At 36.1% G+C, this 18,690-nt stretch overlaps 1 protein-coding gene and 1 long non-coding RNA gene across 7 annotated transcripts in view; one reads left to right on the top strand and one right to left on the bottom strand.

Annotated features, from left to right (window-relative positions):
- Positions 1 to 18,690, bottom strand: part of LOC137496731 (uncharacterized) — a 91,713-nt gene that overhangs the window by 70,106 nt on the left and 2,917 nt on the right. For 2 of the 6 annotated variants that reach the window (XR_012387371.1, XR_012387373.1), the window contains exons 3-4: positions 14,861 to 15,007; positions 8,873 to 9,083 (exon numbers count right to left, since the gene is read on the bottom strand). This is a non-coding gene — a long non-coding RNA (uncharacterized lncRNA). Of the gene's footprint in view, positions 1 to 5,770; positions 6,504 to 7,583; positions 7,679 to 8,872; positions 9,084 to 14,860; positions 15,008 to 18,690 lie in introns of those variants that run through there. The other 4 variants (XR_012387369.1, XR_012387372.1, XR_012387374.1 and 1 more) reach the window with 3 other exon arrangements.
- Positions 6,135 to 17,040, top strand: tas1r3 (taste receptor, type 1, member 3). The gene is given in 9 exon segments (NM_001039628.1): positions 6,135 to 6,148; positions 6,220 to 6,420; positions 8,244 to 8,544; positions 8,825 to 9,181; positions 10,652 to 11,068; positions 13,024 to 13,227; positions 13,346 to 13,466; positions 14,632 to 15,002; positions 16,474 to 17,040. Coding segments are annotated over 9 exon segments (2,553 nt in total).

Raw genomic sequence — 18,690 nt, 5'->3', positions numbered from 1 at the left:
ATACATTTCTCATTATTAACCTAGACCATTAACTAAGACTTTTGCCTCAATAAAGTTCTAATTTACTATTTATTGATAGTATTATGGTACAGTAGGATTTAGGTATTGGATTAAGGGATGTATGATATATCGGTGGCCATACCGATATCGGCCGATAAATGCATTTTTTAATGTTACTGTTATCGGTCCGATGTCAAATTAGATATTGGACTAAGGATGTCGAATACCTTTATTAGTACTAATAAAAACCCAATATCTTAAAAATTAGCAGGTATAAGCTAGTAGATACAGAAGGAATTAGTACTTGAACTAAAATGTTGCCCTGCATGTTTATGTACAACACTGTCTTAACAGTTATATTTGGTTTTCTGTTACTGTAGAAATCTGATAACAATCTGACTATATTTGATCACACTTTATTTTAAGATACAATTCTTGCTATTAACAGACCATTAACTAAGACTACTTGCATGAACAAAGTTCTAATTTACTATTTATTGATAGTATCATGGTATAGTTAGATTTAGGTATTGGATTTAGGGATGCATGATATATCGGTGGCCATGTCGATATCGGCCGATAAATGCTTTTTTAATGTTATCGTTATCGGTCCGATGTCAAAATTAGGCCGATTTCTTTAAGCGATAGGTTACATAATTGTACAAACCTGCCTACCTCACGCATGGATTGGTAGAACTGGTTCAGACTTGTCCAGTGCACTATAACGGAGCTTTCCTGACATTATTTATGTCTGTCTACTTTAAAATGTTTATATTTATTGGCTAATATATCGGTTATCGGCCTCCAAATCTGAAGTTATCTGTTATCAATATTGGCCAAAAAAAATCCATATCAGTGCATCCCTAATTGATTAAATATGTAGAGCACACTAAATACTAAAGAACAGTAAATTTCTTAAAAATAAGCAGGTAATAAGCTGGTAGATATAGAGGGAATTGGTGCTTAAACTAAAGTGTTGCCCTGCATGTTTATGTGCAACACTGTTTTAACAATTATATTTGCTTTACTGTATTGATATATTTGCAAAAATGTGTCGAGCAAGATATATGTTTTATTTATGTCTATTGTATATTCTACTTTATGGCTAATAATCACATTTGAGTGCTATGTAAAGTTCAAAAGTGTCTTTCAGAATGCTGCCACAGACACTAGCTATTGCACCACTTATTTTGATGACAGTGTAATGGGCATGCAACAAAACTCATAAAACTCTAATTATAAGTGTGCTATAAGTCACCCAGCACAATTTCCACAGTTCAAGACAATATAACAATTGTACATGCCAAGATATTATGGTACGGATGTAGAAAAACAAAAACGTTTCAGCACCAGATTTAATAAATGAACTATAAACCTGAATGTTTAATGCAGCCTCAGAGCATAAAGCACACTGTAAATGTGCAGCTTTGTAATAACTCACTCCTACGCACACACTGGCTCATCCACACCTACGCATGGAGGAAGAGGGAAGGTGAAAGATCCACCTACGCACCTTCAAAACACACTGAGTGCACTCGAGTAAGGCTATTCAAACATGCGGCTTAGTCAGCAGATGGGCAGCACGCAACAAAAAACAATCCTGACATCCTCATCTGAACATCCAGGACAAAACTTGTTTTGTATCACTGCTCTAGGCAAAGATGTTTTATATATAATATATATGAGCAATATCACATGAGTAGGCCCCACTGGTGATGATATACAGGCATTTCGCACTGCTACGAGTGTGATATTGTGTTTATACAACAGTTTGACGACATAAATATTAAAAAGAAAATCAAACAGGAGAGTCTTTAAACTCTTTTGTATGAGGAACTACTTTCTTCCGCCATTCATTCACATCTGCAGCTGACGTCAGAACAGCATAAACCGTTGACAGTTCACAAAAGTCACACAGAGCTAGTGTTTGAATGATTCTCTAGCGTAATGTCTAAAGCAGGGGTCACCAATCTGTGGTGTCTGGTGTTCCTGGAGGGTTTAGCTCCAATTTTCTTAAACACACCTGCCTGGATGTTTTAAGTATACCTAGTAAGACCTTTATTAGCTTGTTCGGATGTGTTTGATTAGGGTTGGAGCTAAAATCCGCAGGACACCGGCCCTCCAGGAACAAGTTTGGTGTCCACTGGTCTAAAGTGATGACAATACAGGTGATTTTGCTGACATTTTAAGATTATGCCATCAGTCTACAGAGATTTCCCAGTATTTTTCTTTTGCAATCAGGATTTCACAACAATTAACCCCGAAAAGCATGAGCAAAGCAACCCTACCAGTTTCTGTGGTATAAATACAGCACAACAAAATACAAAACAGAGAGATGGACTCACTTACCTAATTTATAATGATTTGTTTAGCTGTAGTTTTAGCTGTAGTTTGAAACTTATTGTGAGAAAAGGCTGTTTTTCTCCCCTAAGCACTTACTATGGTGTCTCTGTCTCCATCTTGTGGCAGAACGTCAACCGTCACTGCTCAGACAGGCAGATGGCAGCCGATGCACTAAATCCGATGTTCCAAAATTATAAATACTTAAAAATAAGCACTATCCTTATAAATAAACTGCATAGTTGCAATCTTAACAACTACATTCTTGACTAAAAAAAGCCTCAAAAGTGCATCATGTTGTCCAACAGCAGCAATATTTGTCAAACTAAAGTGTCCTCTGCTTGTTGCTATACTGTATGTGGGCGGAATAATACAAAAGGGTGAAGAGGCTCTACTAGTGATGTTATTTGCAGAATATAGCACGTCTATCAGCCAATCAGATTCAAGAACCAGACAGAACTGTTGTATATGCATAAATACATATACTGTACACTATAGAAAATATCTGTTAATTAACAAATTTCTTATTTTGTTTTTCACACGTGTTCTCTGTTTATCTATGATTGTGAATTGCATTATTTAACTCTACAGTTTAACAAAGTGACTTTTGATGACATTTTATAAATAATATAATGTTAAGAAAATAATATATAAAGAAATAAGCCTGAAGTTTATTACAAGGTTTTTGTACTGAAATATATACAACACTAACCCAGAAAATATCACTTCAAACTTTTACAAATATTAATAAAAATCACTTTTTTTGCACTTTTCGAAGGTTAAATGTTGTCATGAAAGATCAAGGTTCCATAATGCAATTGAAATGCAGAAATAAATGGGGAAAAATAAAAACATGATCAAGAAATAAAGCAAACTGATAATTTCATGGATATTTTTACAATGTACATTTATACTCCTACGATATAAAATGTCTTTATGAAACCAAATATAAAACAAGGCTATGTATACTTTGTTTATAAAAAAAAAACTATGAGAAGAGAGAAAGCAAAAGAAACGATCAAAGCTTCTGTGTCAGATCAAAAGCAGGATAGATCTGTGTGCTTTTATAGGTTGACGTCAAGGTTTCCTGAAAGATTAAAACAATAATGCTTTCATTCTAATCCTCATATCTAATCTATACTTTTTTCTTCTTTTTTTGCACTACTGATAGTGGCATACAATGTTTGAGGTCAGTAGAACAAGCAAAACACTAGAAATCATGCTTGTTTTATTTATAAACAATGGAAATGTCTCCATCCAGTGGATCTCTAAAAATGTTTCCAAGTTCACAGTGAATTAAAAGTCATTCATAATGCACTTGAAGGCTGAAGTCAGTCCTGCTCATGTATTCTACTGTGCTGATAACAGAATAAACTATTCAACATCTGGATTCAGTCTATTTATCTGCAATAAACTGCAATGACATTTAAAACAATAAAGAGAAAGATAAAAAAGAACACAAACAAAAATCAAGACCAATGAAAATGTGAGATGAAAATGATTTGTGTCTGGCTTAAAATGTATGCAAAGCTCTTGTTAATGTGGCTGGGGTTCATTTTATCAACAGTCAAAATTTCATGCAAATATCTGACCGATAGATTTGACATTGTGCATCTGATGTTACATTTATGTAAATCCATTAAGCATTGTGCTTAAGGTATATAGAGTTGAAGTCAGAATTATTACCCCCCCGCCCCCTGAATTATTAGACCCCTGTTTTTTTTCCCCCTAATTTCTGTTTAACGGAGAAAAAAAAATTTCAGCACATTTTTAAACATAATAGTTTTAATAACTCATTTCTAATAACTGATTTATTTTATCTTTGCCATGATGATATTAAATAATATTTGATTAGATATTTTTCAAGACACTTCTATACAGCTTAAAGGGACATTTAAAGGCTTAACTAGGTTAATTAGGTTAACTAGGCAGGTTAGGGTAATTAGGCAAGTTATTGTATGACGATGGTTTGTTCTGTAGACTATCAAAAAACATTAGCTTAAAGGTGCTAATAACTTTGTCCTTAAAAATAGTGTTTAAAAAATTAACAACTGCATTTATTCTAGTCTAAATAAAACAAATAAGACTTTCTTCAGAAAAAATATTATTAGACATACTGTGAAAATTTCCTTGGCCTGTTAAACAATTTAGGAAATATTTAAAAAAGAAAAGTAAATTCTAAGGGGGGCTAATGATTCTGACTTCAACTATACGTGTCTTAACTTCTGTATATTGCAAATATTCACTAACATCCTAATCAATTAAACATCTCTGATAATCATCCATTCATTAATTTTCCTGTGGCTTATTACCTTTATTCATCAGGGGTCACCACAGCGGAATGAATCGCCAACTTATCCAGCATGTGTTTTACACAGCAAATGCCCTTCCAGCTGCAACTCAGTACTGGGAAAAAATCTCTGATATATTTAACATAAATCTTACAATTTTTAATATGTATAAATTAAATCTTATATTATATTTTAAATTACTTTAGACAGTTTTATTTATGAAAAAATGCATAAAAAGATTCTATTTTTTACAGTGTGTGCCAAAGGTCTATATGTGCTCTAATGTTTATTTCATTATTATTTATGCATGAGACAAAACACTTGAGAAAGTGCTTTGAATCCAAGCCACAAACAAATTTTTCTAATTTCCACAATTTCTAAATGCATAATGCTGCCACATTTCCATTGTTTATTTAACATCGAAAAACAACAGTTTGGAAAATGCACAGTTTGATTAAAAATGTGTATTTTTAAGAGTTCACACTTAGCTGATGATTGATATTAAAGCTTGTTTGGCATGCTGTCACGGAGAGAGCCCTGAGCTCAGAATATCCTAGAGCCCGGGGCTCCCTCCCATTTGAAGGGCAAGAGGAGAGTTTCTCGAGAACTCCCCTTTTGGCGAACTACTGAGATATATCTCGCTAAGAGTTGCCTTAGGGGGATGTTATTTTGAAGTAGTCAATTCAGTTATGGTGTATGTCTTTGGACGGTGGGAGGAAACAGGAGAACCCGGGGAAAACCCACATGAAGAACACGCAAACTCTGCACAGAAACGCCAGTGTTCTTGCTGTGAGGCAACAGTGCTACCCACTGGGATACCGTGCTGCCCTATCAGAGAAGGGGAGGAGTAGGTGGAAAGGGGGATTCTTCAAGATGAAGATGACTGGAGTAAAAAGCTCTGGTAATTTATAGTGTGTCAGTATCTGATTGGTGCAAATTTATAGAGCGATACCAGCTGTGTTCAATCATAAGCACATGATCCTCTCGAAATTAGTTTATAAATAAACCACACGTAAGTACATATAAATATTTTTACTCAGTGCATACTAAGCTATTTAATCTTTTCTGGAAAGCAATCATTTAGTAGCTTTGCAAAAAAAAGCAGCACAAAATAACCAAAATAAACCAATGTAATTATTATGATTATTGTTTAATAATAATTAATTAACTGATTAAAATATAAGAAATTTAAAAAAGCCAACAATTAACAAAAGAACACACACAAGGTGGATGCAGCTCTAGTAAACAGCCTCTTATACTTCAATACTGAATGTAATTTAAAACCAACTTCAACACTGAGGTGAAACCAAAACATTTTCATGTAAAGCCCGAATGAATCTTGATGTAGACCCCTAATTTACATGCGAAGCACAGGAAAGCTGATGGCAGGACAGTGGGGTGTGGCGTTTTACTCATGTACGTGTTGTTGGTTGACCATTTAACCATCATAATCACTGGCCACTGAGAGAATCTCATCACATCAAAACAAGAAGACCCTCAGAAATGCTTCTACTGAGGTCAGTGCGGCTATTTCACATTTTGCTTTAATTCACTTACATGTCATAGTGAAAAACTGTTTACCTTCTAGGATGAAGAACAAGTGGACTTTTCTGGTGCTCTGTGGCATTCTGGGGTCTGGACTCGGCGACAACCCATCATGGTTCAACAACATCACTACAAATTTTTTCAAATCTCCTGGAGATATTCTCATTGGAGGACTATTTCCCATCAACCAACTCACAAGTGAACTGAGCCAACGGGTGAAACCTGATGATCTTCAGTGTGACAGGTAAAATTGTGTATGACACACTATAAAACAAACGCTCTCCTCTCCGTATGCACCAGACAACTTCATATAAATTCTCCATATTTCTGGAAAAAAAAAAAAAACATTGTGCAATTCTTAAGCTGGGTTCACTTCGAACTTGAAAAGCTGTGTCACTTGCTTACAGGATGTTTTTCCTCTCAGGAAAATTTGTCACTTGAGCTCAATTATTAAAACTTGCATGGTGGACGAGATTGAGACCATGGCAAACACATCACAAATTTCAGTCTATGCGGCAATGATTTGCCTCTAATTGCACATTTGCATTGACTTTGTATGTATTTTACGGGCACGAATAGTTAATTCAGCATTTGGTGTGAACCCAGCATTAGTGTGCTTCAGGTGAGTGGGCTTGACAGAACAACTGTAGGTCACACACTTTCTTCTCTCCATATGCACCAGACATTTTCTTATCAACTTTCCATTTTCTGGAAAACATTGTGCAATTATTAAGCTAAGTTCACACCAAACTTAAAGCACTGTGTCACTTGCTTTAGTTTACTCACGGGATGTTTTTTTCTCTCTCAATTTAGAACTTGCACAGTGAACGAGACTGAAAAAATTTCCATGGCAAACATCCATTTCACATCGTCCGGTCTATGCTGCAAAAATTCACCTCGATTTGCACATTTGCATTGACTTTGTATGTATTTTACTCCCATTAATACTTAATTCCGTATTTGGGTTGAACCCAGCATTCCTGTCCTTGAGCGTACAAAACAACTGGAAACACACTGACTCTCTCCTCTCCATGTGCACTAGAAACTTTCTTTTAAACGCCTCATGCTTCCGGTAAAAATTGTGCAATTGTTAAGCTGGGTTTACACCAAACTTGAAGCACCATGTTACTTGCTCTAGTTTACTCTCGGGATGTTTTTCAATGATTAGAACTTGTGCGGTAGAAGAAATTGAGGCAAATAATGCACATTAAGGGCAAATGCATCACACATTTGGCATTATTTGTGCTATGTACCAGACACTTTCTTATCAACACTCCATTTTTCTGAGTGGGCTTGACAAATCACATGTACGACACACTCTACTTTCAGAGGGAGGGAAAATACTATTAAAAATATATGAATTCAATCATTCCTTTAAAAACTAAACTAACATAGACTTGTACTCACCTGTCCAACTGCTCGTTGGCCCAAATTTCTAATCAACCAACTATATGGCAGCAGCTCAATGCATTTAGGTATGTAGACATGGTCAAGACGATCTGCTGCAGTTCAAATCGAGCATCAGAATGGGGAAAAAAGGTGATTTAAGTCAGTGTTTCTCAACCACGTTCCTGGAGGCCCACCAGCTCTGCACATTTTCCGTGTCTCATTAACCAAACACACCTAATTCAGATCATCAGCTCCTTTGACAGACAAATAAGACATTCAAAACATGCAGTGTTGGTGGTCCTCCAGGAAAGTGGTTGAGAAACACTGATTTAAGTGACTTAGAACATGGCATGTTTGTTGGTGTCAGACGGGCTGGTCTGAGTATTTCGGAAACGGCTGATCTACTGGGATTTTCACGCACAACCATCTCTAGGGATTACAGAGAATGTTCTGAAAAAGAGAAAATATCCAGCGAGCCTAATGTACCTAATAAACTGGCCAGTGAGTGTATACTGCTGCTCTCCGGTGATTTGAAGTGCTTCTTTCATTCTCACTTATAAGTCACTCTGTATAAAAGTATCTGCTAAACGAGTAGACATAAATGTAAAGGACACCAAACACTGAATCTAAAAATGCTTTGCACCCTAAAAATCATCTCTATTGCTTCTGTTTTGGCAGCATAAGCACATATGGTCTGTCTCTTTCGCTGGTGATGAAGTTCACTGTGGACGAGATCAACTCTAAAAAGCATATTCTCCCAGGGATCACTCTTGGATTTGAGAGCTATGACACCTGCATGCAGCCAGCCGTTATCATGAAGCCCGTCCTGCAGCTTCTCACACAGGAATCAACAGATGAACTGGACATTTATTGTAACTACACAAACTACAAGCCTCGGGTTATGGCTATCATAGGACCAGACAGCTCAGACGTGGTCCCAGATGCTGGCAAGCTGATTGGTTTTTTCTTGATGCCAATGGTGAGAATATGAAAGATTTGTAACCCTTTGTCGGGTAATGAAACTTAAAGTTGAAGGCAAAATTATTAGCCCTCCTGTGAAATTGTCGTTCTTTCTCAAATAGTGATTTTTAACAGTGCAATTACATTTTCACAGCATTTCTAATAATTTAGCCTTCTAAAGATTTGAAACCACATAAGGGTGAGTAAATGATGTGTAATGTTCTTTATAGGGTGAACTTTCCCTTTAAATGGCTATGCTCTAATGCTTTTTCAATTGTTCTCTATTCGCTCATTCTCAGATTAGTTATGGTGCCACCAGCGATGAGTTCAGTAACAAACAGACCTACCCGTCTTTCATGCGAACCGTCGCCAGCGATCAGTGGCAGGTTGTGGCCATGATACAGCTGCTGAAACAGTTTGGGTGGAACTGGGTGTCAGTAATAGGTAGTGACGAAGAATACGGCCAGATGGGTCAGCAGCAGTTCTCCAGCATGGCCAATGATGAGTCCATCTGCGTGGCCTATCAGGGTTTAATTCCCGTATACAGTGATCCAGGACCTACAATACAAGATATGCTGAATCGGATCGTGGATGCTAAAGTTGGAGTGGTGGTGGTCTTCTCTATTCCCATCCCAGCTAAAGCCTTCTTTAAAGAGGTGAAAAAAAACTTTTCAAATTATGAGAAAAATATGACTTTTTGATTGAGTTTGACTTGCTAGAGTAATTGTCGATTCATTCTGCTGTGACTACGCCTGGTGAATCAGGGATTAAGTCAATGAAAAAGTGAGTGAGGTTTAATTTTTGGGTGAACTACCCCTTTTAAGCAGAGGTCCTCAACTTCAATGGCCTCGAGGGCCAAATGCAACCCAGGCTCATTCTGAAAACGTAGTCCCGTGGACGTTTCTGGAGACCGCGAAATACGTCCCGGGAGGTACATATGGCTGCATTTCAATTTTTGTAAGTGAACGCTACGGGGCGGTATGACGCCGTTCCCTTTCGCGCTTACCGACTGACCGCTTACCTCCATGTGGAGGGCTTTCCTGCTGCAATCAGTTTTTCCAGTCAGCTCATCGTGTGCATCGGCTGACTTAAGATGCAGAGAGGAGGAGTTGACCACAGCGAGCGGGCTCGAGGCCGGGGAAGAGCGGTTCCAGGAATCAGGTAAGACAAAAACAGAATCCAAAAAATAAAGTGAACGAGTTCATAACGGGGTGAGAACGTGGTGAAATCTGAAAACCTGGTGAAAAAAAAACAGACGAGGGCTTTTCTTTTTCTAGACGGCTTTTCTAAATTGTTGCTCGGGTTTAGGGAAGTGAGCGGGCGGGCGGATCAATCGGTAAAACTGGTTGGGTTCAGGGAAGGAGGAGGGTGGGTCAGCCGATTGGCCGGTCGCGTAGTCAATCATTCGGTCAGTCAGACAGCGGCCTCTGGTGGGTTGATGCCAGAACAGCGCAGGTGCGACTGGCACTCGCCAGAGACGTTCGAGATACAAAAAAGCAAACACAGTGGCCTCTCGCGGATTCGTGAAAACAAAAACTTCGCAAATACGTACCTCCTGGGGCGTACTTCGCGGTCTCCACACTGCAAAAAATGCTTTTCTTACTTAGATTTATTGTCTTGTTTCTAGTCCAAATATCTAAAAATTCTCAAATCAAGAAGAATATTCTAGACAAGCAAAACATATTGTCTTGTTTTAAGAAATAAAATGCCAATATTAAGTGAGTTTTTCCTTAAATCAAGCAAAATAATCTGCCAATGGGGTAAGCAAAATAATCTTACATCAAACGACAAAACAAGATTATTTTGCTTACCCCATTGGCAGATTATTTTGCTTGATTTAAGGAAAAACTCACTTAATATTGGCATTTTATTTCTCAAAACAAGACAATATGTTTTGCTTGTCTAGAAAATGCTTCTTGATATAAGAAATTTTAGATATTTAGACTAGAAACAAGACAAAAAATCTAAGCAAGAAAAGCATTTTTTGCAGTGCAGAAACGTCCACTGGACTACGTTTTCAGAATGAGACTGGGTTGCCCAAATATCAACCTCATGAGATACAGGCGGCCAGGCTACAGGTTTTGGTGTACAGTATGATAATGCTCTTTTCACCACTATCCGATCAGGTAATCAAAAGAAACATTACAGCTGTTTGGGTGGCGAGCACAGCATGGAGTCTGAATGATGGTGTATCCACCCTGCCTGGCATCACTTCAATAGGCACCGTGCTGGCGTTTGCAGACATCACCAGACCTCTTGACCTCTTTACTCCCTACATCCGTGAGCTTTTCACCAAAATAGAGGGGATGGCGATCCCACAACAGCTAGATGCAGACATCTCGCCTCTGGACAACCCATGCCCAAGATGCAGCTATGTGAGCCAAGCCAACGTGAGCATGGTAGAGGTAGACCTAGTGCAGCGCTCAGCTTTCAGTGTCTATGCTGCCGTCTACTGTGCCGCATATGCTCTGCATGACTTGCTTGGATGCAATGCAACCAGCTGCACTCGAAATCCTAAAAGAGACAATGTCTATCCATGGCAGGTAATCACACAAATGCATTTCTTTCCTTAAATTTGTTTGTTTAGCCTTATGGAAATCTGATATTTGGCCATAAATGACTTTGTATTAAAAATTAAAGCTAACATATTGAATATAGCTGTCGCCTCACAGCAAGAAGGTCGCTGGTTCGAGCCTCGGCTGGCTCAGTTGACGTTTCTGAGTTTGCATGTTCTCCCTGCATTTGCGTTGGTTTCCTTCGGGTGCTCTTGTTTCCCCCAAAGTCTAAAGACATGCAGTACAGGTGAATTAGGCAGGCTAAACTGTCTGTAGTGTATGAGTGTTAATGAGTGTGTATGGATTTTTCCCAAAGCGGCTGGAAGAGCATCCGCTGTGTAAAACATGTGCTGGATAAATTGGGGGTTCATTCCGCTGTGGCGCCCCGGATAAATAAAGGGAATAAGCCGAAAAGAAAATGAGTGAATGAATGATTGAATGAATATTGAATATACAGTTAAAGTCAAAATTATTAGCCCTAACTCTTAGTTCTGATATCGGAAAAGATTTCAGTTCTTATATGTCCTCTGCTAAACTCGTAAACAAACAATTGTGATCGGTTCATGAGATCGTCCCAATTAGCAAGTACAGATCGAGTCCTGAAATGTGATTATCCACCAATACTGATCCCTGGGCAATTAATCGGAGCATCCCTAGTACATAATATTTGACTAGATATTTTAGACACTAGTACTCAGCTTAAAGTGACATTTCGAGGCTAAACAAAGTTAATTTATCGTTAGGGTAATTAGGCAAATCATTGTATAACAGTGGTTTGTTCAGTAGACAATCAAAAAAATATATATTGCTGAAGGGGGCTATTAATATTGACCTTAAAATGGTGCTTAAAAATTAAAAACTGCTTTATTCTAGCTGAAATAAAACAAATAAGACTTTCTCCAGAAGAAAAAATATTGTAGGAAATAATGTGAAAAATTCCTTGCTTTGTTAAACATCATTTTGGAAATAATAGAAAAAGAAAAAACTAATACAAAGGAGGGCGAATTATTTTGACCTTAACTGGACATGTACATGTTTGTGATTCCAATGGTTGAAAACATATAATTTTAATTTAACTTGTTGTTGCATATATGACATATATTTAATATTTTATATGTGAAATCCAAACATGTGCATGTACATAAAAAATATTGTAGATGTAATCTGCGTGCACTGTAAAAAAAATCTTGTGCTATCTACTTTAAAAAAATAATGGTAAAATTATTACATGCATTCTTTTTAAATATTTTTCATGATTTTTTGAGCACAAAACTAACTAAATAAATAAATAAATAAATAATGTAAACATAGCAAAACAATAAGATGATTCAAATATATTTATATGATTTTAAATATTTAATTTGCAATGCCATTGTTGAGCAGATGTCTCAATCAAAATCACATAATTAAATTAATTAATTATCCTAATTAATTAAAATAAACATTCTTTCCTCAAATTTATTACCTTAATTAGTTCCTCAAATCAAATTATTGCCCCAGTTTGCTTAAAATAAGAATTAAAATGTGTCTCTTAATTTTATGAGTGTAATGTTCTCAATATTATATAATAGATGCAAAATAAATAAATACTTTAAAAAAAAAACATGCACATTATTTTAATGATCACATTTTTACAAACTTCGAGTATCTTTTTTTCTTATATTGCCATATATCAGATTTCTAAGGTATAGATTACAACACAGTTGTCAAACTTCTGGAGTTCCTGGAGGGCCGCAGTTCTGCACATTTTAGTTCCAACCCTAATTAAACACACCTTAACAAACTAATTAAGTCCCTCGGGCTTGTTTGAAACCTACAGGTAAGTGTGTTGAAGCAGGGTTGGAACTAAACTGTGCAGGGCTGGACAGGAACTAAGTTTGACACCCCTGGATAACAAGATCGACTGTACTAACACTGCAGTACATGATCTTTATTTCCTACAGCTGTTGCGGAAACTCCAAAAACTGTCTTTAGACCTTGAGGGGGTCAATATTCAGTTTGATGATGAGGGCAATCCAAACTTTGGCTACGATTTTATGCAGTGGATCTTCAATGACACCACCGTGACCTTTGATGTAATTGGATACTTTTATCAGAACCTTACCATTGAAAGCAATGCTATAAAATGGCACACAAAAAACGGAGAGGTACGCTAAAATCTAAAGCACCAATTTCCCCTGAGATGCTTGTATTTTAATTTTAAATGCTCAATATTAGTTTGGTTTACTATCAGGCAATCGTTTTGACAAATGGTCTCCGTAACAGGTGCCAATGTCCACCTGCTCCTCAGACTGTGGGATAGGACAGGTGCGCAGAGTCAAAGGTTTCCATTCCTGCTGTTTTGACTGTATTGACTGCTTGGAGGGAACATTCCTAAACAACACAGGTGAGCAGCTAACAGAGCCAGAAATTAGCCTTCTATTATGATTTAAAATTGGTCAGTGGACTCTTTTCACAAGACTGTTATGACACGTTTAACTGTCATCATGCATCTTAAATCTAATTAATTAAGACACTTAATAACATAATAGAAATTGAGTATACAAAAAATACAGTGGGGTGAGTTTGGACATAGCACAGTAATCATTAAGTAAATGCACAGCTAAACAATATGCTAATTGTGGCCATAATGTAATGTCTAATATTAAGTTAACATTATCCCAAGTCGTCACAAATGAAACAATGCATGGGAAATGGCTTTGGTCGGCGTTTAAGTTGCAGTGTATTATGCAACAGCTAATGTAAACAAACTAATATTTTAATTGCTAATAAATCAACTTATGAATGAGTCTGCATCAGTTACATTAAAGAGAATCACTTTATTCACAGTAAAATACCCTACCTACTTTAGGTCAATATTAACTGAGCTACAGCCGCACATCTGACTCGTTTGTGTAGAAAGTAGGCGAGATGAACTGGGAAAGCAGGCAGTGGGCCAAACCATTGTGAGGAAGGGGAGGGGGAACTCAACTGTTTCTAAATGAATTTGTTGCATTTTTTTCTACTAAGACAATTATTTTAGGTATATATACATATATTTTTCACAATAGATAATGCGATTTTTTTAAAATGACAGGAAATGCAAGGTTGTGCGGCAAGTTTTGCAGTTCGCTGCATTGGAAAGTTCAAGCTTGGTGAAATCTGACCTGTGAAATCGCATCACATGATTGTGTAAGACCAATCGAATTTGATAAAAACATGACCTCTCTGTACATAAATTTAAAACATGGACCAATCACTCGCTTTTTTAAATGTCTAATCATCTTCTTTAATCCCGCCCATATTCGCCAATAAACTCCAGTGTGACCGCAGCATCCCTCACAAAGCTGTAATTAAAAACAAACCGATATCAGCTATTTTTTAAAGGGGGAGGAGCTACTATAAGACCCTTTTTGTTTTTCAGTAAAGATTATGTCAAGATGGAATAAAATAATGCACGTTTCACAGCACTTCACAGGACCATTAAGCCAATTTTTCAGTCTAATGAAAAAATAATCTAAGCTCTTTATATCTGATGCTAACTAAACTTTATCTGCCTTTCCCTTTGGAAGATGACATTCAGTGTAAATCATGTCCCAATGGCCAGTGGTCAACTCTAAGAAGCACAAGCTGTGTCTATCCCATCTACACCTACCTGGACTGGACCAACTATGAGTCAATCGGAGTCATTCTGGGAGGAATTGTAGTGCTTGCATCACATGTATGGGTGGGGGCTCTGTTTTTCAAGCACAGAGGAACTCCACTGGTGAAAACTGCAGGTGGACCGCTGTGTGGCCTTACCTTGCTGAGCCTTGCTGGAGGATGTATGAGTCTGGTGCTGTTCCTGGGTCAGCCGGGAGACACCGTCTGCCGCCTGCAGGAGCCACTTAATGCCTTTTTTCCCACCGTGGCCCTCTCAGTCATTCTGTCCAGTTCCCTTCAGGTAATCTAAAAAAAATGTAGAAGAAAAATTAAATGCATGTTAAAATAAAGGTAAAAGTTGTTTAAATATATGAAATTATTTATTTTTATAGTTTTATAATATAGTAATTGTAGTTGAAAAGAAAATGAATGAATGAATGAATGAATGAATGAATGAATGAATGAATGAATGAATGAATGAATGAATGAATATAAGTTATTTGTTTGATAGTTTTGGGAAATTATAGCTGAATAATTAAAATAAAAATACTGAGATTCAAAATAGGGATGAAATGAACTGATTAAAATCAATATCACAATATGTGTTTTATGCAATAGTTAAACTGTGAACAATGCAATTTAATTTAATTATTTATTTATTACTGGTTTGTATTTTGCTGGCAAGCCACAAAAAGTCTTAATATTTTTTTAAATATATCATTTTTTTAGTAAATATTAGTATTGTAAACATATATTGTATATAACAAACTTATATTCATATTGTTAAAACTATATGTTTTATTAAATACTTTAATTTATTTACAACGTTAGCAGTATTGCAAGATATCTTTTTTTATTAATAATAATCACCATAAATCATTTTTTTTGTCAAAAAGCAGTGGAAATGTTGCCAAATAAATCTTTTAAAACTTTATGGCTACTAAAAGAGGTTTGATCTGGTTCTTAAAATGTCATGTTCTATGTTTAACATTAAAAAAATACTATTATTATATTAATATTTTTAAATATTAATATCTAGAATATACAAAATAATTTGTTAATTTTAATGTTGATGTATTTGTTAAATATTAGATTATTTAATTATTAATGTATTTTTTTAAATATATATACTTAGTTTTTCTATACAGATGTAATTGCTTTCTAGACATAAATTGTCTCTGAAAGAAAATTGCAATCTAATTTTTCCCCCAATATTGAGCAGCATTAATTTAATGCTGGCTAACAATAAAAAAAATCAGCCTAATGTGAGTCTCTACTTGAAGTTCATTGTAAAATCTGTAAAACATATCAGTCAATTACCAGTTTATTTTGTGATTTACAAGTGTTTTCTGTGTATTTACGGTTGTGAATTGCATTATGGGAGGTTGAATTCTGCGCTGTCGACTGTTGATGTTAAAAATTCAACTCTACAGTTTAGCAAAGAGACTTTTATTGACATTTTAGTAGTTTAAAATAATAAAATGCATAAGAAATCAAGGTCCTAAAATGCAATTCAGCAGCATAAATACAAAATAACAAATTAACAAATAAAACAATGAAAAATAAAAACATGAATCATAAAATACATATAATTAAAACTAGAAAGTTTCACAAATAAAACAGTAACAATCATAAATCAGTTCAGTAGCTCAGTGTAAAATGTTCAGTAGTGAAATCTGCAGCCTTAAATAAAGCCAAATAGAAGCCCTGTACTATTAAAACAAAAGAGTAATTTTTATTTCACAAATATTCTTCTATTTTTTACTTTACAGATTGTGTGCGTCACAGAGTTTCCTGAGCAGTCTTCCGAACACCTAGAAAACCTACGCGGACGAGGAAGCTGGTTTGTGATTCTGGGATGTTGCGGGCTGCAAGCGGGACTATGCGGCTGGTATGGCCTAGAAGGTCCCTCCCTGACCCAATACGTCGCCAGTTTGGATGTGACTTATGTGAAAACTTTTCTACGCTGCCCAGTGGAGCCAATGTTAAACTTCGGCCTGATGCTCGGTTTTAATGTCATCCTGGCTCTGATGTCATTCATGTCCACCTTCATGGCTCTAAAGCCACCTGGACAGTACAACTTAGCCAGAGACATCACCATCTCCACCTTGAGTTACTGCGTCATGTGGGTGATGTTCATCCCTATTTACACCAGTCTAGATGATAAAAATAAGTCCCTTGCTCAAGTAGGAGTTAGTTTACTCAGTAATATGGGGTTGGTTGCGGCCTACTTCTTCCCTAAATGCCACCTGCTGGTCAAACAACCAGAACTCAACACAGATGATCACTTTCGTACATTTTTGGAAGGCGTCCCACCGACACCACCTGAAGAAAGCTAATTATAATTGCTAGGTAATTAATATTATTACTATTAGGCTTTATGAAATACTTGGTTAACATTGGTTATATTATGTGGTCAAATATTTTTAATTAATCCTAAAATAAATAATTGAGCATTGTGACAGGAAATTTCCTACATATCAGGTTTTAAGAATCGTTCAGATTAGTGTTTGATTTTTTTTGGTTAGCAGTCACTGTATAATAACAGTATGTTTCTCTAGATTTACAATTCATAGTACATTATTATGTTATATTACATATTATCAGGGCTTGACATTAACTTTTTTGATCACCAGCCACTGTTGCTAGTAGTTTTCCAACATTACTAGCCACTCGCCATTTTTACTAGCCACAATTTTCTTGTTGGGAAAATATATTTTATATGCATTATTATGACTTTGACATGCTAAAATTACTTGATTTAGACTTTGTGTTATGTTCACATGCCTCTTCATTCATTTCACCTTTCATGTGTCGTGTATGAGCAAATGGTTCATGGTTTCATTGTGTCTTAGTTTTTATTTAACAAGTCTTTTCAGAGCTCAAAATTAAGAATATACCAAATTTATCTCTGACCACAACAAACATAAATAAAGTAAAAAAATTAATTATTTCTTAGCCACAAATTTTAAATGTGTCAAAGCTGTATACAATACTCTTTATTTAACATAATATTCCTTAAAAAATATATTCCCCCCCGAAGAAAAAAAAATTGGCATTTAATAAATAATTATTGTCTTGTATCTAAAATATACACAGTAATCTGTTCTGGCTAAAGGTCCCAGATTACCAGTTAACTTCACATAAATGGGGAGCTAAACTCTCATTAAAGCAATGTTATTGTAAAAAAAAAAAAAAAGGGCAATTAAACCATTAATGTAAAAGAAAGCAGGTGAAAAGCCGTGTGCGATAAGAAAAGGATGATCACATACACACGGTTAACGTTAGGCCAATTAATAATCTGTTCAAAGAATTCCTGGTTAAAGCGAAAGCAACCGTTGATGCTTACATAAAAACAAATCTGGAGCTCTAGAATTCAGCAAGACTGTGGGTGCATGATCATAACTTTTTGTCTAATATTTAAGAGAAACGATCACATCAGTTGCGTTTCTAGGCACAGCTGCTTCACGCAAGGAAATGGGAGCGCGTCAGCTGTTATCATCCTCTCATTCAGTAATCACCTGCTTTATATTGCTTGCGTAAACACAATCATTTTTGTGTCAGTTCAGCTGCTTCTCGATTCTAGGATCACATTTGCACGCATATTGGGCCATCCTTATTGTCAAATCCTGCTTTTAAGAAAACTTTACAAATTATTTTCAACCAGCCAAAGTGGCAAGTGACAGTGGCTGTCTAATCCGACACAGCTGAAATCTACCCGCATTTGGAGGGTGCTAATGTAAAGCCCTGCATATTATATTGTATATTATATGTGTTTGAGAAAAACTATTTTTGTTTGGTTCTGCAAACTATTGATGACATTTGCATTTACTATAAATATTGCCATTTAGAGGAGCATAACCTGACAATTGGTCAAAATAACAAATAAGACATGTTTTCAGAAATGTTTATGAATTTTTAGATACCAATGTTTTAACCCTTTTGCACTGTTGGGGATGTTTTCATCCACTCTGGGGTGATTCGGTGTG

Source organism: Danio rerio, chromosome 11, assembly GCF_049306965.1.
Source record: "Danio rerio strain Tuebingen ecotype United States chromosome 11, GRCz12tu, whole genome shotgun sequence".
NCBI classification, from domain to species: Eukaryota; Metazoa; Chordata; class Actinopteri; order Cypriniformes; family Danionidae; genus Danio; species Danio rerio.
Note: the sequence above shows the minus strand (reverse complement) of the source record. Positions and strands in the feature narration are given on the sequence as shown.